The 24,235-nt window shown below is 33.5% G+C and overlaps 1 protein-coding gene across 3 annotated transcripts in view; it reads right to left on the bottom strand.

Annotated features, from left to right (window-relative positions):
* The window catches only part of LOC125064456 (paxillin), a 64,332-nt gene that overhangs the window by 25,276 nt on the left and 14,821 nt on the right, over nt 1–24,235 (bottom strand). The window contains exon 1 of one of the 3 annotated variants that reach the window (XM_047671479.1): nt 2,826–2,997. The exons of the other annotated variants lie outside the window; for them this stretch is intronic. Within the exon in view, the coding sequence (XP_047527435.1) occupies nt 2,826–2,982 (157 nt within the window). The 5' untranslated portion in view covers nt 2,983–2,997. Of the gene's footprint in view, nt 1–2,825; nt 2,998–24,235 lie in introns of those variants that run through there. 3 annotated transcript variants of the gene reach the window in all.

Raw genomic sequence — 24,235 nt, 5'->3', positions numbered from 1 at the left:
ATGACTCGCATGAGATATTGGCAAAATAATCTGTGCACTACCGGCACAAATAAAAGCCACGAAAAAAGATACTATTAGAAATGGATTGAATAACGTCGTAGGTTAAGGATGAGGTATATAGGTAATGTATTGACGCAGGTGGTGCCTACACTTTTTGTTTAATATTTATTATCTGTGGCACAACTAAAAGCCATTAAACTAAGAATTGAAATTGAATTAATCTTTATTGTAACAATAATATAAAATTTTAAGCAAATTTATTTAAACATACATTTGAATGGATCAAAGAAAGAATTATCTATGAAGTAGGAGTAATGATAAAATATTTTATTGAACAAAATTGTAGGTTCTCACATTCCGTACTGATACCGGCTTACAAAAGTTACTTATTAAGCAACTGCCTTGTGATTAAATAGCAAAGATAAGATACATGACAAGGCTTTCCTAATTTAAGATAGGATCCTATCAAAAATCAAACAATTAAGTAATATAAATAATGAAGATCTTAAAACCAACTGATAAACTTCTATCATTTAGGTCAAAGTACCAAGACTGTCATGTAACTATGTATTTTGGCATAAAACATGTCAACAAATTCGTTTACTTAAACTTATATTAATGTAAAAAATAATATGTATATGCGTGTTTCTGTGGAATTGTATGTTAATGTCATTAAAAACGGCAGCCGAAGTAATACACTCGAGCGCCTGCTTATTTCTAAAAGCAATATATTACTATGTGTAATAGAAATAATATTTTTGTAGGCACTATATTTGGATGACATTTTTGTAAGAAAGCAATACATTTAAGTATGTGTTCATTAAGTCCAAATGATTATGTGCTCTGGGACAATTTTTTGTATTTGTGATAAAATGTTATGTTATGTGAAAATTAATAAAAGTTTTGTTTTAGTTCCAATTTCCAATTATATAATAAAATAACACCAAAATCGATTATAAGCAACAATAATCACGTTGATCAAATTTTTATTAAACTAATACGTAAATTTAATCTATAGAAGCATTTTGATATTGTAAATAACAACCTTTGTATGTTTATCTATAATACAATTGAAGTCATACAAATAAAAGTAAAAATAAGGAAACAGCCTGTAAATTTTCCACTGTTGGGCTGATGCCTCATTTCACTTGGAGAAAGTTTGGAGCTCATTTCATCCCGTGCTCCAATGTGGGTTGGTGGATAAAGATGTGGCAGTACTTCACCTGACACATGTAGGTCACTATGTTTTACTTCAACGCCGAGCACGAAATGAATTATGCACACAAATTAACCACATGAACATGAGTGTTGCTCGCCCTGATTTAAACCCACAATCATCGTAACCAATGGTAATCACATGTTCTCATTCATTAATAATAAATTATTATTTATTGAATTAAAACAACCTTATCTAATATATATAATCATAAAGCTGTTATATGATTACTTTTATTGAATATTTCTATACAATAAAATGGTAATACTTTTATGTTTATAAAACCCTCTTCGACATACACTTCCACATTTATTTCCACGTCTTTACCTGTTCCTCATCAATCAGTTCACACTTCTTTGATTTTATGAACTTTATTTAAAAAAATATGTGTGTATGAATATATAAATCTTTTTTTATTTTCTCTATTACTTTATTGTTCTCGCAGTATACATTATGCTACCATTTAGACACTTTAGACTTTAGATTTGATTCTCTTAATCCCGATAAGCATATGAAACTGTAGAGATTATTTCTAAAGTATTTGTTTATTATAAAAACTATATATTTTTGCCAAACTCTTAATTATTTCGTTCTTTTTTAAGACCAAGTTTGACGAAATCAAGACCAACCCATTTAACATATTAATAATATACTTATATTTAAATATAATGGTTTTTTTTTAGTCAATAATCAATTATATGTTGCATCTATTCGTTTGATCAATTATTCAAATCAAGTAAATTGAAAACTATTAAATTATTTAAATAAGACATTAGATAAGGGAAGTCGTGAAAATAAGCTTCGATGGAAGACGATGAAAGTGTTTAATGTGATTTATATTGTCAATACAATGCTGTGAGACCGATCAATTCGCTATACGATAGCAAACCGCAAGGTTATCTGCAAGTTGACACGTCCCTGATATCGACCATCGCGCTTTGTTTAATTTAGAAATTGACCAAATGTATGATTCTCATTACTTTAACTTTAATTTATTTATTTGTAAGCCACAGACTAAATATCAATAAATGTCAAAATTCTTCTAAATGTCAGCTTACTGTTGATAGGAACATAAATTGTTGTTCATCTATACAAAGCTTATTAACGAGGTCGTAATAATTCACTTACATAAATAATATAATGTATATATATTAACTGTGTCTAAACTGGTCCAAATCGTAGCATTTTTATGATTGACTTTGTGTGAATATGGTGTTTACTTCGAATTATTTATATATAACTCGCATTGGACATAAAGATGGTTTTAGGTCTTTTGAGGGCATTTTCAAGGCTTTTCAACTTTTCATTTTTCAAGTATATATATATATCATGCCAATTTTTAGAATCCTTTTTGGTAAAATTTAACTTAATATAACAGTGAATAAGAATATATATTTTTTTTTATATTGATTTTTTATTTTCTGAAAAACGTGGATTGGGATAATCGGTTAAAAGATTTATGATCTATTACATGCGATTGCGCAAATTGTTTACGGCATCGACTCCCAAACGCTCCAGTAACACGTTACCGATATAGAACAAGGTCGTACAATAAAAGCGACTTGACTCATTGCAGGTCACTCACTAATCCGCTATAATATGCACTTACCTAGATATGAACTGAAATCACTGAAATATTTTCTCCAATCCGTTGAGTTCAGTTCAGAATTTTCCACTGATCCACGTTGTACACTGTATTTTCTCTCTAGCACGGGGGAGAACGAGACAGATTTAGGGGATGCGGAGCGCGTGCGCACGGACGCCATCCCTCACGTGTGGGGTATAAAAGGCGCAGCAGATCAAATTTTCAGGCAGTCGTGGTACGACTACGACTAGGAGTAGACTGGTTAATTTGGTGTGTGAGACGAAGGGTTATCTGAGGCGCGAGCGATACCGGATGATAGCGCGGTCACACTACAGAGCTGGCGAAAACGTTACGCGACGTTCTATTCCGGTCATCAGGTTGATGCCACTGACGTTATATTTCATAATATCGTCAACAGACTTCATTAACCTATTTACTTTAACCTGAAAATCAAATAGGCTGTAACCTAAATAATTTCAAAGTATAATAGGTTTCTGACAGGTATAATAAAATCCATTGATATTTTAGCCGGGTTGTGTAACCGATGGAAGAGGCAAAGCAAGGCAGATGGGAATAAAGAACAAACATATATAAAATAATAAAGAATCAAAGACCAATGTTAAGGCCTATTCATATTTGTAATTGACAATAGAGTTGCTAATTACATAAACATTCTGTATTCGGAGGTGGTGGGCGGGCGACGCCCTACAAACCCAGCGAAACTCACGTGAACGTTACGTTAACGTAAATAAAATTAAAAATATGTAATGGAGTATATATATACATAGTTACGAAAGATAATAAATAATTTTATAAAGCTATCCGAGAACTATTCGTAGTTAAATATTATGGATACAAATCTTAAAATATTCATTTATGAAGTGATGTCGTAGATTATTTTGGATTTGTTATCGTCCGAAAACTAGATCCTAATAAAATGAAAGATTCGAAATATGACCATCAGCCAGAGAAACAGACGGAGATTTTCTCCATCTTTTAACATCTTAACTATAAAATAAGTTATACAAATTCCACGATTTTTTTAAAAATAGAGGATTCCATTTTTGAAAACTGTTTCCTATAATTAGTGGCACAGCGTTGCGTGTCAAGCTTTGATTATCCCCGGGAAAATTACGTTCGTGGGAACGACTCGAAACAAAATTGATCCACAGTATTGGTTTAAGACGAAATTCTTCAAGACTTCTCTGACCAAATTGCAAACAATATTTATACAATTATATAAAATTTCTTACAACAGGATTTCATTGTATTTATTTATTCACATGTGATAAAATTTAACATTTATTTCAATGTACCATATAATAAATAATATCGTCGAACGACCAGTATTTTATTAAAGAAGATTCATTTCGAGTACGGATGGCAGAATTGTTACAAGGCGTTTTTCGGAAGCATCCCTATGAAAACGTTTGTTTAGTTTCGAAGTCGATAAAAAGATAACGAAAAAAATAAATAATTGGTTGTAAAATATTTAATCATAGACTCTCCTAATTTTAGGCCGTTAACTGAAATTTCAATTTAAATGTTCTGTTTAAATTCTATCCTTTTAAATTGACTTTTTTTTATAAAAAAATGTCAGTTAATTGTAGTCACAGGCGATATAACTTTTTAGATCCTGTGCTGCATTGTGAGTTAAAATTAGTTTGTATTATTCTTGCAATTGCTGACAGGAGTATGTATCATGCTCACTAGGGAGACCCAACATTAAATATGCTATGTAGTCTTTACTAAAGAATAAACTTTATTTTTTGCAAATTCCATATACAAAGACAAAGGTATTAACTATAAAAAAATAACTGTGAATTATTTACAAACAAAAGACTTAAGCAGTTGTCAAAAGAACTGCTCACTTAATTTATCTAATCAAGAATCAACAAACATTTTTATGTTCTTACAATTTGTACAATTTAACATAAATTTCACGCTTGTCTCGTCAGTGGTGAAAATTCAAAGCGAGTGAAGCGTTGATATTTATACTAAAACCTTCTTTTTCTCTTTTATTAATATAGACATTGATACTTCATACATCTTTAAAAAAAAAAAACAACATTCTACATTACTAATATTCCAACATTCAGATAAGTGTTTGACTTGGTCTGAAGTGGGTACGAAGAACCCAAGGAATTAATGAACCTGCGACTTTCACTTAGTCGGTCGACCACTATACCAATACGCTATTGAAGCTTAGGTTATTTTGACGTTACATTTTTTCTCCGTATCAATTCCATTGATACTAAAAACGACATGTGGGATTCTGAGTGGGCGTAAGGTCCAAGGCTACTGTATGTTAAATAAAAGCAATAAATCGTAAAAGCCTTTGAAGATCATATTATCGTAATGATATACTGTCATAGCTGTTTTTAGTTAGAAAATTGAAATTTAATTTTGTTTTGGGATATTTCCGCTTAAAATACTAAACGAAACAAACCACTGAAGCTTAAATTTATGCTATAAATTAATCAATTCTTTGTCCTTTATTTCATTTGTTTAAATTCTAAAACAGTCGAAACAGTATGTTGTCCGGAAAATTAATGCCTTATTTTTTGCTAATACTTCTTTCAAATGGTAATCTGACTCATGTTTCCGTTCAGACAACTATGACGTTGTCAAGAAATAAAGATCCAATATATTGATTGATTTGGGATCAAGTTGATTTGTGTTCTACTTTATTATGAAGTTCACCCTTGGAGATATAATACTTAAATATTAAGATTATACAGAGCTTTTTGCTTTACTAATTTAAGTATGTAGTAGCTACGGTATTTTTTAAGCGTGTTTGGGTTACCATATACAATATTTACTCATAGAAAATATAAATTATAATATTTCAGTGTCAATACACGTCTGACGTAGTCAAAATTATATTTCAAAAACATATCACACGCTATCATTGAAGTTTATTATGTTGAAACTCTATTTTCGAAATTCGCACATTCTATTTTTAAAAACACGTTATCATTATGAAATATTGTTTACAAGCATCATACAGCGACAATAATGAATAATGCATGAAGCTGTCAGTAGTGATCTACGTCAAATTTCACACCGTATCGAGAAGGTTGTGGCAGAGGATACACGGACATATTGTTCTAAACGGAGTCTATTATCTGGTATTGATAAGAATTTAAACAGACAAGTGTCAACAGAGGCGTCTCGAATATATTTAACTAATACTTGTAAAAATAAAAATAATACATATGCTTTAACTTAGTTGTTGTATCTGGTTATACGGCTACATAAATCTTGTAAGATAATTGTCCCTTTGTATAATGCTATGCCCTCATTATTTATAGACCATAAACAATAAAGACTCGGGGCGCCTAAATGCTACGGTTTCATGATTTGATTGACTGTTGACATTTATAATACATACAATCAGCAGTTCGAAAGTACTAGAATCTCAAATGTCGGCCAAACAATTACTTCAACATTTAATAATATTTAACAAAAATAAAATGACAAAAGCAACCGCCTATGAATAATGTATAAATGTATTGTTTCGCTTGTAATTACTCTTGTTGAAAGAAAACTTGGCGTTACAGTCACCGAGGAGTATTACACACGCGCCGTCAACACTAATTACCTAATTCGTCTCACACATCCATATCATTAACTGTTACCAATCGATTCAGAACAGAGTCTCACTCACAATATCCGATAAGAATTCAATATTTTAACTTATAAACGCCAAGACAATGAACCAGTATTGGAAAGGCTCACGCGTTAACGGATTGATGTCGAAGCTACGACTGACGAGGTTCGGACGCTGTACCTAGGCGTAACATTCTGTGGGACGGCTTCAAGCGATCTTCGATTCATTGTGGTACGGAATTACGCGTTAAATGGGGACGTGTGGGCGACGAACATATCTGTCCGTAACTAGTGTCCAGGCTGGAAGGTCGCAGCCTGCTCCGTAGCGGATCTCGAGCTAATTTTCTCGGAAGCAACCGCGAAAGGTAATGCGGGACGCGATCGGCATTTCAAAGAATTCTCCTGTTTGCTTCCTATATCGGTGAGACCGAGCTTGATTGTACCCGAAGCGGTAAAATATGCTAAAAAAAAAAAATTACACGCTTTTAAAATCGACACAAACAAAAGCGTTTTAATGACGATGACGAAGAACAAACCGTAACGAATCATGGTCATTGCCGCTCCCATGCCCAACAAACCATAAACAAACTTCGGTATATCCGAGGTGAGCTGAGCTGAGAGGTGACATAGATTAACAGGCACATTTTAAACATTTTAAATACTTTATTTCAGAGAAACCGCGAGTTCTTGTAAATCGAAGGATTAAGGCATAGTAACCGGTGTTATATAATTATGATTTGAGAATTAATTTATGACTTTTATAAAACCACCTTTATCAATTCAGTGGGTGATGACCATGTAAGGAAGCTTGACTTTAGGCGTGTATGAGAAATAGCCTCATCATTATAACATTGAATCGTGATAAACAAAATTTAGTTTAATTAATTAAAAATACCATTACGTTATATACGCTGGTAATAGATAAGGATAAAATACAATCAGCAAATTAGTTAAACTTAGATGGTGGAAAGAAAATATATACTTCTAAGATTCAATTTCTATTTGAAAAAAAAAAGTTAATGTCGCCATATTGAAATCCTCGTCTTACAACTGACCATATTAGTTAAAGTTTATCATTAATTTATTTAAATATATTTAGCTATGTGGGTTTATTTTACGTTATAGCTTAATCGAAATGTGTAATAAAAAAATTAACAGTCTAAAAGCTATTTATTTATTATTTAGTAGATATACTAACACAATTGGTAATTCGCTTATAAGGTTGAATAATTAATTAATATATTACGTGTACACGCTGCACTTCAAGATACAACATTACTGAAAAATGTTACTAATTTTAATAAAGAAAATTGACTAATGACTAGTTACACTTTGGTTTCGATATCGACCATGGCATCCAATACGACCGAAAATTCGAACAGCATGTCGTGAATAAAAACTTAGTTAAAAATTATTAGTTATGAAGAACTATTATTAAATATATCACATAACAATATATTTTTAAACCAAACATTTTCGGCTTCACGTACTTTTTACAATAATTACTCTAAATTTGAACTATCTGAAGAGTCCGCCTATTTGAAAACTTTAACAAGAAATAAAATATACTACGATATACTAAAATAATTACGATATTAGTATTTTATAGTAATATATTTTGATAAATATGTTTCGTCAAGTAAATACAATTTACAAATGTTGGTAAATTTAGAGTATACTAAATGAGTCACGAGTCAATGTAGAGACGAACCGGCAAAAAACTCGCTGCTTTATTAAGTACAATTACAATCATGTGTATATTGTTCATGAAAATCACATACATTTACTTTATTTAAATATTACTGTAGCTTTGATTATTTATGTCTAGATAGACTGTCACTGTGACTAGATAGCCAGTGGCCAACAGTTGGCGACTAAGTACACGCACACTACTAAAATAAGGTAACTTTTATTTATTTAAGATTTAGATTTTTGTAGTGTAGGTACTCTATCTTGACATATAAAAAATCTAAGTATTCTACAAACAAAATGTATTTTAATTATTATTTATATATAAGGCGTTAAAATCTCTTGACAAATGTTTATTACAAAAAACAATATACCTTCTAACGTTTTTAAAAATAGACGCGGTAGTATCGTTTTTTCATTTTTTGTGTGAATCAAGTTTCAAGGTTCTTATCATAAGAGAAAGAACACACAGGCCGTTTAAGCATTTTAGCATTAATTACAAACTGTTCGTAATAGAAGATCTTGTATCATGATCCTAAAAATAATAATAATTGTCTTTATAAACGGCCAAGAACTATATTTGATTGATTTGAACAAAAAAAAATGAGGTACTCTAAGCTTCTTCGAGATATTATATGTACGTCACAGAATTGACCCTAGAAATTTTCACACCTTCGCTTTCAGGCATTCTGTATACTGAACTGCTATAGCAAGCTTATGGGCTGTGCTGTGCGCGTACACATATCGCATGATAGCACATATAAGACGAACATATCGTAATAATTTCAAGATGTTTATTACTTTAAAGTTTTAAATATTTACTATTTCCATTATAACGTAGTGGTTGGTACTTGGTAGGGCTTAGCGCGTGCCCACCTGGGAAGGTACCAAGCATTCATTATATATTCTACCCCCAAACAGCTCAACCTACTATTGTTCCGGTTTGAAGGGTGAGTTAGTCAGTGTAACTATAAGCATAAGGGACATAACTTCTTAGATACAACCATGGGGTTGTGGCTATATAAGGAATGGTTACAATTTCATACTAAACCAATGTCTATGGGCAGTGGTTATCACTCACTAGGTGATCCATTTGCCCGAACTGCCTTGCCGTAAGACACAAAGAAAAAAAAATGGAACAGGGACCTGTCTGTATATATATATTCTTGCCATGTCCGTGTCTAAAGGCGAAGCAGATTTTTATCATCAGATAGCTTATTTAATAATGAAATCTAAAACTGTTATTGTAAACTAAAAGTTTTGAAAAATAAAATGTCGCAAATCGTTTTTTTATTAAGATATATGTTTCTTGATATAAACATAAACATCGTTATACAAACTAAAACAGGAGTTTTTGTCCTAAAACGCCATATATTTTCTTGTAATTTCCTTTATAGAGTTGCATTGGAATGTATGCCGCGCCTGTTTACTAACAAGAGAGCTAACAGCATCTTGTAAGTAAGTAATGGTGTTAGATAAATAGATTACTATTAAATATTCTATTAATACCACACTAAAAAAATATATTTCATTGATTATTTGATAGTTGGCAATAAGTAGCACCTCATTCTGCCACACCACTATCGATATTATTTTGAATCCATTCGGACTTTATTAATGGTGCCATTTTTTTGCAAAAAAATAATAAAAATTTTAACAACTGTATATAATATAGATAAAATAAAAAAGCTAAATTAATTTAAAAGATGGTTGAATACAAAATAACTCACCTGCCATTTTGAAAAAAAAAAAAATATAACAAATAGCGCACGATCACCAAACTTTAAAATTCGAACACTATTTTCTGTTCAAGGATTAAAGCGGTACTGAATGAATAGTCCAGAATATTCGCACTGGAATGCGTTCTCCCGCCATATGTTTTGTATTTCAATGTCGGGATAACAAGAATCGATTGGAAATTCTGACTGGATTTAGTTTTTACCGCACTATTGGAATTCTACGAATCGTAGCTCTCGGAGTTAAAAATCCACGTAAATAATAATAATAATTTAATTACTTAGAATTTCTATTATTTGTATCGGGATGTTTTTATATGTATAATCTAGTGCTTGCATGAACAAACTCTGTTCAAAATAATTTTAGTGGTGTTATAGTCTTTTCGAGGGTTGTGTTGAACGGGGTTAATGAACTTGTGACGTCACACTGGGACAAAATGCGCTAGGTCAGTTATGGATCAATAATGCTTATAATAGGTAAACGAAAAAAAATGCCGTCCATAATATTTTAATTAAGTTATAATTAATAAAATACTAAATAAAAATTGATATGTACTCCATAAAAATAATTTGTTTATTTGCGTAGTTTATTTTTTTTATTGCGATAAGCGCCATCGTGCGTAAAGATGTTGAACTTCAAGGAGCAATAATAATGCTATCGAAGAATAAGGTCACGAATAAAACAAGATGTTAAGTCCGTGAACCAATAGATGGCGCTATTATACAGTTGCAAAAATTACAAAGTAACTAAATATTTCTATTTTCTTTCTTCAAACTAAAAGCCGATAAAGTGCGACACAATTTTTTTTTTATGGCATTGGTTGGCCGACTAGCATATGGGCCACCTGATGTAGGTGGTCGCACCGCCCTTAGACAAAGGCGCTGTAAGAAATATTAACCATTCCTTATATCACCAATGCGCCAACAACCTCGGGAACTAAGATGTTATGTCCCTTGTGCCTGTGATTACACTGGCTCACTCACCCTTCTAACCGGAACACAACAATACAGTGTACTGTTATTTGGCGGTAGAATATCTGATGTGTGGGTGGTACCTACCCAGACGGGCTTGCACAAAGCCCTACCACCAAGATTTATATATACTGTTTAAAGTTATAATGTATATTACCGGTGGTAGTACTTTATATTGTAAATTGTAATCTATATGTTACTGTAAAAGTTCAAACTACGGTAAATCTTAAGATTTACCTTAGTTCGAGCTTCTATATTTTTAATTTGAGACTGTCAGGAGTAACATCTATTTAACTGTTCTTTTTTTAAGATTCCATATTGTTGTGGAGATTTTAGTTTATATTTTCAGGTCGGATATATTTTGTTGCATTTTTAAAATAAGTTTTTATTTAGTTATTGATAGTCGATTAAAAATTGTCAGTCCGGTTATAAACAAGAAACGTAAATGATGCCCGATGTCGCTACGTTTTGTTAGATAGTACCCTGCGTCCCTACGTGGGTTGGTATCTAACAAAATATAAGTACAATTTATGCGACTATTTATGATATTTATCATTTCGTGAGTTGGATTATTTGATTTTCATACAGAATATATAACTTCTATTATTTATTCGAAACTAGTGGGTCTCCCGCGAATCTTCGCGTTTATTCAAAATATTTTTTAGGAATTTCGAAATCTATGACAGGTTTTAATTTGATATCATTTCATTGTAAACTGCAAGTTACTCATCCACATTCGGCGCCAAAATGATGAAACTTTATCTAAATGAAATCTTTGATGTCAGTTAGAATTGGAGTTTGTGGATATCAATTTACATTAATTTTGTTTACGTTTTTCATTTTTCATCTGATATAGTCGTAGTGCCGCTCTCTAAAATTAACTCTTTGTTAAATCGTAACAATTTCAATCAAGAGGATTTAATTTTCTGCACATCTACGATTGGAGCTCTTCAAAATGAGACCATAACCGATTTTTTATGTGCAGCTGTCGTCCCATAATCACTGGGACAAAAATCGGCTTACGCTATTAATATATAAGATACAAACATGTTATTGAACTCGTAAAATCAAAAATATTCACTTTCTTGACGTTAACTTTACGATATTTAAGCACTTCCCATAATATTTTAAAACACGCAAAGTAGTAAAAAATTTGTGTGTCAGACTAGGGAAGTGCGGATAAGATCGTGTTGAAAATATGATAAAGTGGGCTTTTTACAAAGCTACAAAAATAAGAATACAGTGACAGAAATAAAGGGCGATGTAGGAGAGTATTTGGCGTGAGAGCGGGTCTTAATGAGGCCGCTCACCGGTTTCAGTGGACGAAACAAATCTGTATTTTAAGAAGAAAAGTCATCAGTCGACGTTTCCTGGGTTTCGAGCTAGGTGCTGAACGACTGGACTTTAGTAAGAAAATAAATGTTCATTTTACGCTAAAAATATACTGTTATTTTAAAACGAAACATTATTTTCGGCGTGTCAAAAACAATATCATAAAAATTTGTTCGTTTGTATGTTGGGGATACTTTCCGGAACTAATGTTCTTAATCTTTTTATCACTAATAATATATATCATATCATTTTATTTATCAATAAATTGCACCCGTGCGACTCGTTGCGCTAGTAACTTATAACCCTTCTAAAAATTGAAAGATTAAATCAAAGATTAAACCAAACAAAAACTAGCACCAGCTTTATAATATTTACATATATATGGACGAAGTGACCGTGTCATGTGATAAGTAATGATTAATTAAAATATATTTGTGTCAAAGAAACAATTACGTCCGATATCAGTATTTTACCAAACATTACGCTTCCCAATGTTTACATTACAAACACGAGGCCGATGGAAAATAGACTAAGGACGACAAAAATAATATTAATCCAAAAAAGGTGATACATTGCCAATTTCTTGTTTTTCATATATGAATGATTATACTGCATTGAATGCATTGCAGTCATTACCTGATATAAGGTGAAGGTTGAAGGTATTTATGTCGGAAAATGGTTCGGTGGTTATGTCCGTAAGCAGTAACTAAGGACCTTATAAATGCGGTTAAAACATAAAAATAATCGAATTCAAGGGTAATAAAAAGGTTGCATTTAAATTATTAAATTGTGACTCTAAATGCTTTATTCCTGTGTTGTAAAATTCTTGCCCTTAATGGTGAGGGAAGAAAAAAAATAATACAATCTTTATTGCCTCAGTAGACTAAAAGTTTGATTAAAATTGAGTGAACATCATTTTCTAAATATTGAAATAGGTAAAGAGACTACTAAATGGTCCACCTCGTTGAAAGTCCGCCACCCATAGACATTGGCTCTGAAAGAAATTTAAACAATACCTTAAATTTTCAATACGCCATCAATATAGGGAATTAAGATTCTTTCAAACCGGGACACAACAATATTATGCATTCCTGTTTGACGGTAGACTACGTGATGAGTTTTTTTTTGTATATTAATTGTCTATGCTATTATCTAAGCTTATTTTCAGGGGTTTAGTCTTTGTGAGGTTATAAAAAAATATTTTTTTATCATGAATTATACCTGCCATGATTGAATTAACAAATTTTCATCCCGCTACGTAACATGTTCTAGAATTATTCGAGTAATAGAAAGTAATTGAAAAATACGAAACCAGTATCGGACAACTTATTTATTTATTCATCCGAGTTTGCAGCGGGTTTGCAATAGACAAGCTATTTAAGAAAGTAATTGAGAGTCCTCTTTTGCATTATCTACTTCACATTTCGCAAAACATCTCAGCTGTTCTGATGTCAGAAATCGATGCAAAATAGTACCATAAACAGACTTACCAGTAGCAAATCAATCACACACACACACACACATCAGCCCGCATTCGTCCACTGCTGGACATAGGCCTCTCCAAATGCACGCCACTGTGGTCTTTCTTCGGCAACTCGCATCCAGCTCCTGCCAGCCGTCTTGCGCAAATCGTCACTCCACCGAGCCTGAGGACGTCCTACACTACGTTTGCCGAGACGCGGTCTCCACTCTAGAACACGTTTTCCCCAACGGTTATCGGTTCTACGACAAATATGGCCAGCCCACTGCCACTTCAGCTTACTAATCCGGTGGGCTATGTCGATGACCTTGGTTCTCTGACGGATCACCTCATTTCTGATGCGATCCCTCAGAGATACTCCGAGCATAGCCCTTTCCATAGCACGCTGAGCGACTTTAACCCGGTGGACCAGCTTTGTCGTGAGTGTCCACGTTTCGGCTCCGTATGTCATGACGGGTAGGACGCACTGGTTGAAGACTTTCGTCTTAAGGCACTGTGGGATCGACGATGTGAAGATTCGTCGTAACTTCCCAAATGCTGCCCAACCTAGCTGAATTCTTCTATTCAACTCGTCCTCAAAGTTGTTTCTACCTAATCGCAATGTCTGCCCGAGGTAGACATATTTTTGAACAACTTCGAGGACGGTACCGTGTATCGCAATCGGTTCCGGTAGAACATGTTCATTGAACATGACCTTGGTTTTATCCAAGTTCATCCGTAGGCCGATGCGCATAGAAGAATCAACCAGCTCATTCAGCATCTGTTGTAGGTCCTGCAGCGTTTCTGCCATGATGACGATGTCATCTGCGAATCTCAAGTGAGAGATGTACTCGCCATTGATGTTGATGCCACGCCCTTTCCAGTTCAGCGTCTTGAACATGTCCTCCATTGCATTAGTGAACAATTTGGGGGAAATAACGTCCCCTTGTCTCACTCCTCGATGCAATGGTATGGGATTCGTTTGCCGACTCTGTACTTGGACGGACATGGTGGCGGCCTTGTAGAGACATCTCATCACTTGGATGTATCGCCAATCAACTTGGCAACGCTGCAGGGACTCCAGAACAGCCCAGATTTCAACCGAGTCAAAGGCCTTCTCATAGTCCACGAATGCGAGACACAGGGGCCGATTATACTCATGGGACTTCTGTATAATCTGCCGCACTGTGTGGATGTGGTCTATGGTGCCGTATCCGCTCCGAAATCCGGCCTGTTCCGGGGGTTGGAATTCGTCGAATCTTCGCGCAAGACGGTTCGTGATCACTCTTGAAAACAGCTTATAGATGTGGCTCATTAGGGATATGGGTCGATAGTTCTTCAGCAGGGTCTTGTCTCCCTTTTTGAAGAACAGGACGACCACACTCCTACTCCACGCCTCCGGAGTTCTCCCTTCGAAGAGGACAGAGTTATAAAGCTTCTGGAGCTCCCTCAGTACGGGTTTACCTCCTGCTTTCAATAGCTCTGTTGTAACGCCGTCCTCTCCTGGGGCTTTTCCATTTTTAAGCTGTTTAAGAGCAATCTCGATTTCGCCAATACTGACTTCTGGCAGGTCTTCGGTGAAATGGCGTGTTAATGTAGCTCTAGCATCCTCATTTTCGGGATCAGGTCGAGATGCATGCGATGCGTATAACCGGCCGTAGAAGTCCTCTACTTCCGAAAGAACTGCCGGCTTGGAAGAAACGACTTCTCCACTTGCTGTGGTCAACTTCGTCAGGTGGCTTCTTCCAAGAGATTGTACGAACACCTTAGACCCCCGATTCTGCTCGATGGCTCTTTCAATCGTAAGAGTATTGGAGCACCGGAGGTCGTGTCGTACGCGCTTGCTGATCTCTTGGTTTAGTTGCCGTTTCTCGGACGAAGTGACAGGTGGGTTTTCACGACGTTTCTTCATTAGCCCTAAAGTCTCTTCCGAAAGTTTGGACTTTCTGCCCTTACGCTGCATGTTACAAAATCTCGTGCCTTCTTCCCTGAGAATTCTCACTACATTTTTGAGGTTCTGGTTTACGTCTGTTGTGGTTTTCACGGCAGCGAATCGGTTCTCCAGGTTTGACTGGAACGTTTCAGATCCCGCAATGGTTTGGAGCAGGGATGGTCGGAGTGTAGACTTCATCAGACGGACGCGCTCGGCCTTAAAATTGATATTCAGAGAGCCTCGGACAAGTCGGTGATCACTACCGGTATTGAACCTGTTGATCACTGAGACGTCTCTGAATATGTGCCTTTTGTCCGTCATGATGAAATCGATCTCATTTTTGGTCATAGTGTCGGGGCTTTGCCACGTCCACTTCCTTTGGGGCTGCTTCTTGAAGAAGGAGTTCATCAAGAAGAGCCCCTCCCGTTCGAGAAAGTTGACAAGCATTTGCCCATCAATCAAGCAACTGAATCTGCCATTTTTGTATGTTTCATATTCATCATATAATATTCGAATACAAAAAAAGTATATCATATAGCTTGGCCAGACAGCTTGGCAAGGGACACAAAAAATCGTAATGCGTTAATGTCGCTAATCGGATGAATGGCATATTATACAATTTGCATAAAGGTGACGGTGGACTTCGTGGTAGGAGTTTGAGCAAGCCCGTCTGGGTAGGTTACCAACTATTCACCGTATTTTCTATTACCCGACAGTAATACTTGAGTTGTTGTGTTCCGATTTTAAGGGTAAGTGGGCTCTCTTACCGTATATCTACAGGCACAAGAGACATAACATTTTAGTTCCCAAATTTGGAGATGTATTGGTAATATTAGGAATGGTTGATATTTCATAAAGTAACAATGTGATTGAACAGTAGTGAACACTTACCATCAGTTGGCCCATTTACCAGTTCGTCTAATTACATGACATATTTGGCATGGTACTAACATAGTAGTAACAACACACAAGGTGGCGAAAACATTATGGAGGAACGGAAATATCAACCGAATAACAGCTATTATAAAATAATTTTTTTTATAAGTAACTCCATTTTTTAATAATAAGTCCAAAATCAATTAAAATTGTATCATAATCACACGGAAATTACTAGACGAGTTACACTTGAAAGCAGTATATAAATACACGTGAAAAAGTACATACATTAGTTTCAGGAAATAAAGGAGTTTCTACCTAAGAAACGACACTTTCTAAAACTGCACGAGAAGATTAATTACTTTCATGAGAATGAAAGCTGTCATTGTTCTATTCAGAAATTTCCGTTGTTATTCAATGATTATTTTCTCAGAAGCCATTTCCTACAAAGTAAAAACCATCTACGGAGTAGAATCTTACAGTACTTTAATTACTATAGGTAAAGTACACACTATAAGTCGAATGATGTAAGAAAAGTTCGTTAATAGACTATCGTTTATAGTTTAAGGCAAACAAATTATCATATTACCAGCAGTAGGAGAACAGGTAACATTAACTATTACAAGAAATTTTATCTACTGATCTATTACATTTTTTTTACATTAACAGCCTGTAAATTTCCCACTGCTAGGCTAAGGCCTCCTCTCCTTTCGAGGAGAAGGTATGGAGCATATTCCACCACGCTGCTCCAATGCGGATTGGTGGAATACACATGTGGCAGAATTTCGTTGAAATTAGACACATGCAAGTTTCCTCACGATATTTTCCTTCACCGCCGAGCACGAGATGAATTATAAATACAAATTAAGCACATGAAAGTTCAGTGAAGCTTGCCTCGATTTGAACCCGAAATCATCGGTTAAGATGCACGTGTTCTAACCACTGGGCCATCACTGATCTATACTAATATTAAAAATGCGAAAGTAACTCTTACCTCTTCACGCTTAGACCGCTGAACCAATATAGATGGAATTTGGTAAAGAGTTTGTGTCGTCCCAAGGAAGGACGGGAAGGGTAAATGTAAGATTTGTGTGATATAGTTAAAGTTTTATAAAATATACGCGTGTAAACCCACAGATTCAGCTAGTTGAATATAAATATCGATCAATACATCGCTTGTTACCAATAAAAATAATATATTTGTAATTATGAATCAATGTACAAATGCTGTTTGCGTTCTTGTCACTATTCCAAGAATATTTAAAATTTTAATCCGTATTGAAGTTATTTTATGTTGTTATTACGTTAACTTAGTAAATTATATTTTTGTCAATAATAATATTTCAAGATATCTCATGTAAATGTTTTGTTTATACGCATTTAAGACAATCGTTTTTAAAAGTCTAACTCTATACTAATATTATAATTAATGAGAAATTATCTGTCTGTCTGTCTGTTGCTCTCTCACGGCGAAACAACTGAAGCGAGTTTAATGAAATTTGGTATGAAGCAACCTTGAACTGCAGGGAAAGACATAGGCTACTTTTTTATGCATAACACCTGAAGACTAACCCCTGAAACGGACGCAAGCCGCGGGCGACAACTATTGAAAATCATTTTTGGATTCAATATATTTGCTTTACATGCAATCAACAATGTGATGTTTTTAAAAAAATAGATTTAAATAAACATTTAATTTGTATCTAAGAATTAAAACAATAATAAAAAAATTGATACAAAATATAAAAGAGGCGATTGAAACAAAAACATCCTAACTCATTCGTAGCACAAATGTTGCTAATGAAAAACTAATTGGCAAGGAACCAATACAGAAAAATTATTGTACTGAATGAGTCAGTGTTATTGACCTTTTTATAACAAGCAAGTCTATCTATTCAGATACACACATATATAAAACTATACTTAATAACAAAATTATGAGTCCATTCATTAAACCATCTGTATTGATATTATAAATGCGAAAGTAACTCTGTCTGTATGTTACGGTTTCTCGGCCAAGCCATTGAACCGGATTCGATGAAATTGCTTCAAGCTTGAACCGCAAGGCTGGGCATAGGCTACTGTTTTATATACGTAACACATGACGCGAGTGTAGACGCGGGCGACAACTAGTTTATATATATATTTAAAAATAGAACTATATAATATTTGATATTCATTAATAATGTGTTTATAATGTAAATGGTTCATGCTTGAATTCTGAAAACGGCATTCAATATTATAGTACAGCTATTTGCGTCGAAGACGGTATAGAGCAGAAGTTGATGCGCAAACCTTGGTTAGTCTCTTAAGCAACATTATGAAAAGATATGATAGGAAGTATCTACTTATAGTCGCCGTTTTTGGTTACGAAAAAAATCAGTTGCTCCTAATTTAATTCTAGGCTAATCTCTAATTAAAATAATTATTTTTTTTCCGCTAAACTAAGCAATCCTCACTTGGTCAAAGACTTTTAATGAAACACGTGCGTCGCTCCAGATGCTACGGATTCGGTAAAAACCGGGCGCCTGAATACCTAGCAATATATTTAATGAAATAGTCTAGGCTTAATTAGTATAGCAACATACTTAATTAAAACGTATTAGATGTTAAAATAAACGGATAAAACGTTCATAACTTAAAAATTGCCATTAAAAAATATAAAAAAAAAAAAACATATCAATTTTGGATCAATAAATCCAAAACGTGGCTCATGCTTTTATCACATACAATTCCACACATGGTCATATACAGGTCAACATTGAGTGAAATATAAATTTAACGACTACACTAAAAAGTTTAATTTTTGTTTACTTTATTCATACGTTAATAAAGATATTTTTCTCATCGAGCATATATATATTAATAATTTTAATTAATTAGAACTAACAACAGATTTCATTGACAGCACAACTGTGATAAACCAATCGTACCAAAAATTAAACCAGCTCACTTGATCTAACATACCTAAACGATAAAAGCAAGTAAGTATATTATATTATAAAATAACATGAATACATGACCTAAAAACCAAAATATCAAGAAAATTCAAGAAGTTGATAACTTTATAATTTGTTACGTGTTTGTCAATAAATATCCTCAATTCTTTGTAACAAACGAACGGCCATCAAGACGATTAACGATACACTAAATTATGCGAAACGAAACCAAAACAATTTAAATGTATCCAGCTTTATGAGCACTTGTGTTGAGATATTGGGTTCTCTTCGTGTTGATTGGCGGTATCGTTATAAAGGTTTCAGTTTTTATGCGAGATAAAATCTGTTAAAATTTATATTAGCGCTAGAATAAAACAAAGAGCCTAAAATAAAAGGATAGTTTTAGAACACACTCGTAATCAATTCTTGTGTGTGTTAATTATTCGGCCAATATATTATCTACACCGTCTAGAACCTTTATGTTGCCAGTTAAAACTGGATAAAATTTTTATTATCGTCGCGGTTTATTTTTAACATTTTATTGCAGAATATAAGAAACGTTTTTTATTCCATTGGTTGGAAGCTGAAGTGAATCTGTATTTAGTCGAATTTATTAGTCAATTTAAAATTTATGGAAAAGATTTTTTTTATGTATATTTTTATTTGGCATCAACGTTTTTGAAGGCACATATTTAACCCTTTTTTTTAAATATGTATATGTTCGTGGTGCTTTCCTAGAAGAATAAATATAGTGGAACGTATAAATATAATAATTATGTTGAAATAAATCGAGTCCACGTGGAGCTGTAATAAAAGAAGTCGATAAAATATAAACGACAACTCTACCGAGACCGCAAACGATATACGTACATATTCCTTTGGGATAGTAAACACATTTTTTTTTTATTACGCAAGCGTTAAAGTGAAATGGTCTTAGAAAATCGCGATCGCGTCCGCCCAAACTTAATTTTAATAGCATTTTAAAAATAGTAGCATTTAAACTATTTTTAAAATATTATGACACAGAAAAACACTAACTGAGATTCTTGTGGTTTTATATAATCTTTTTTTTTTTTGGAAATCGAACACAATTCAACAAAGTTTATACGACTGGGAAAATAAATTTTAGAATTTGTCCACTTTAAAACTCGTATTTTAAAGCTTTTAATAAAAATAATTCATTTGAAATAATATCATCGTGCCTAATATTTATATTAAACTAAGTATTTTAGGAATCACTTGTACTTGCCTAATAAAAAATCACCCAGTAAAAATCGGTTTAATACATTTAAATTGCGTATTATCCTATTTTTACACTGAACTTTTTTTTACATAAATAACAAAAGAACGCTATAATCAAATAACAAAATAGATTATTTACATAAAACTAAAGATTTATGGCTATACATTGTTAATAGATTAAGCATTACTTTATTTAATCATTTTCTCTCTGTTGCTTACAGATATCTCTTCAGTATTCTTCTCCAAAGTGACAACGAAATAAAATATCATTAAAGAAACTAAAAATGATATATGAATGTATATAATTCACGTAGGTATTAATAGTTCTATATGTATATCGAGTTACCGGGCAACATATCTGCTAACCCTATTTGGTAGGCTTTCGTCTCAGCTGACCTTCCGTAGTGGAATGAGTCAGCAGGCCTTTTCTGATAATGTATAATTGTTTATTCTCATATTGTTTATGGTCTTGGAAGTTTAGTTTAAACTTATGGTAGTGTTTCAATCAAACTTAACATATCGCAAACGATAAATGAACATTTAAGAATTATTTCGCTTTCGCAAATTCAAGAATTTATTACGCCATATAAATAACTGGCATATAAGAGATTGAAATAATTGGAAAGAGAAGTCTACAAGAAAAAACCTATTTCTAAATTCAAATCTTCATACTTACCTATTGATTGTTAAAAAATCTACCTCCGGTTCAGAAATAAATGCTTCAGATCAGTGGATATTCTTCCTTAAAAGCCAAACATTGACCTCGGTATAATGTTTGTTACTCATTCATGAAGGTGTTCCCGCGATTCTGTCCACGTCATTTGTTTTTCAAAAACTTCGTCATTTATATCCCTATGTACTAATGAATACACAGGCTAGCTCAATGTCAAATTACGTAACGATCTATATCTTTGGTTTATTCGTGATGAGGTAAAAATACACAGATTAACTTTCGCATTTATAATATAAGCATAGATTATCTTATAAAACTAGAGAATTTATTATGATGATGACGTTTCCTATAGCAATCATCTCATATACAAAAAAAAAATAATGTTAACATGATTTTTTTACAATAATTCGGCGGACTGGTAGACGGACCACATTATAGTAAGCGGTTACTTCTGCCCATGAACATTTGCTCAGTAAGAAATATTAACCATTCCTTACATCGCTCATATATTAACATAATAACCTTCAGAACTAAAAAGTTATGCCATTTAGGGGTAGAATGTGTGACGAGTGCTGATATACCGAGACGGGTTTACACGAAACCCTACAAACAATTAAAAAAATTATTATAATTAAAAAAAATGATCGTCCGAATAAAATCACAAACACATATCTTAACACACATATGTAACACATACACACTTATGTAATCAAACAGCATTGCTTCCCTGTTACAATATTGTAAGTCAACATATGATTCAAACAATAGGTGCCACACAATATCCTAAGCGGCATGAAGACATAGGACCTGAGATCTATTGAAATAACTCCAAGATAATCCCAAAGGACTAGACCACACGACTCGCTATGATCTAGGAATACTTAATTAATTTGCCACATTACCCGGAATATTAATGAAGCTCATATCTTCGCATAAGGCAAACATATGTTTAGCATATATTATTGTATGTTAAGTATATCCTAAGTACGATTTAAATCTATCTGATAACTTGAAGCATATTAACATTTAGTTGTGTTGGAAATTTTAGAGAGAAATATTTTCGGATCGTATATTATTTAATTTAATAGTAATATTAACATCAAACTAGTGGGTAAAATGGGCAATTCAACATATTTTTACAAATTTCGAAACATATAGCAGATTTTTTCTTTATTTAATTTCATTGTAAGCTGGCGACGTCTGTTTGCACGATTCACATTTGTTTCTAAGTGACCAGTAACTTTATTCCGCTCTCTAAAATAATTTATTTATTAAATCATAACAATTTTATAAATTGCAATCAATAATCGTCTTTATTTTTCTGCACATCTAAGGCTGGAGCTCTTCAAAATGAACCTTTTTCATGTGCTGCTATCATCCCATCATCACTGGGACAAAAATCGGCTTACGCTTATAATATATAAGACGTAATTGACATTCAAAATTAAATTTTAATTAAATTTTCGATTATAATATTATGATTTTTCATTAACATATCTGTCTGATATTTGGTAAAACAAAGTCGAACTACCACGACATACCATTTTACTAGGTAGGGCCTTATGCAGGCTTACCAGGATGGTTATTATCCGTTCAATACTTATTCCTCGGCCCAACAGCAATACGAAGTAATTCTCTGTTACAGGTGCAATGGGCATTCTTAACTCTAGCTGTTATGTTTGATAGATGTTGGTGCCTTTACGATGAAACGTATCGTTAGTATTATAATTCCAACTATAGTTGGGACTGCCTTATTACTATAAAGTATTATAAAAGGCATTGACCGATATTACCATAAATTAATTGAATGATTACAATAATTAGAACAATTAGAATGATCGTGTCATATGGACATACAAACAATTAAAACTATACAAGGATAAAAAGAGCAAAACCATCTGCGACGCTCGCGCATTATGTCACCCGACCTCACTAAGGTCAGCCGTCAGCGTTTATACACGAGCTTGAAAATAACACGGCCCAATGAAAACAGGTTTCCCTTTAAACGTGTGAATTATATACTCTTTCCTGCTATATTATGACAGCAGAATGTGTCAAGGCGATATAGTATTTTTTGTAGTAAACGTGTAACCTGAAGATAAGTAGAAACCATTGCCCATAGACATTGGTGCTGTAAATAGTACATCACCAAGGTTGGTGACCTTGGGAACTAAAATGTGTCCCGTGGGCCTGTAACTACACCGGCTCACTCATTCTTCTAAGGCGATAGAATGTATGATGAATAGTACCCACACAGGCAACCTTGCATGAAGCCCTTCAACCAAGTCAGTAAAGTGATAAGTGATATTCTTGGTAAAAAGAAAGTTTGAAACAGTTAAATATAACATTATTTTTATTATCTTTATGAGGCAATTCGAAATAACTACCGTTACACAATATGACGGAAAACAAATTTATTTTAATTTTATCGTGATATTTTTTATGTGAAGTGCATTCGTTTAATGTATTAAACTTATGGTATCGTTGAGTTAAAACAATTACGATTTAAAAGGGATTTATTGTTAATGTTTTCCTTCATCGTCGCATCACGATCCTTGTGTTTCAGAATCGAGATTCCCAAGATCCTAAAGGATTGAGCATAATAGCTAGTGGAAACGTGGAAAAATCTCCGATCTCCAAGTTTGCACATGAAATTTCCTCGGGAACCACATGTTAGATTTATATTTTAATAGTTTTGCAAGTTGACCACGCGTGCATAATGACAAGGTCGAGACACTTTGTGATAATGATACAAACAGATGCCAGGTGAGTTATATGCGCATGTAATTAACACCACGTCGCAGTGCGCAGACGACAGGATGAATTAGAGCACCTTTGCATATCAACTTGCTAGCGCAACCGTAACGCAGATATTAAATAACAGGATAATTGGACCCGTCATCGTGTTGTTTTGTTACGTCAGTCCAAAACAATATTCAATATTTATTCAATAGAAAATAAAATATTTAAA

The sequence above is a fragment of the Vanessa atalanta genome, chromosome 6 (genome assembly GCF_905147765.1).
Source record: "Vanessa atalanta chromosome 6, ilVanAtal1.2, whole genome shotgun sequence".
Lineage (NCBI taxonomy): Eukaryota > Metazoa > Arthropoda > Insecta > Lepidoptera > Nymphalidae > Vanessa > Vanessa atalanta.
Note: the sequence above shows the minus strand (reverse complement) of the source record. Positions and strands in the feature narration are given on the sequence as shown.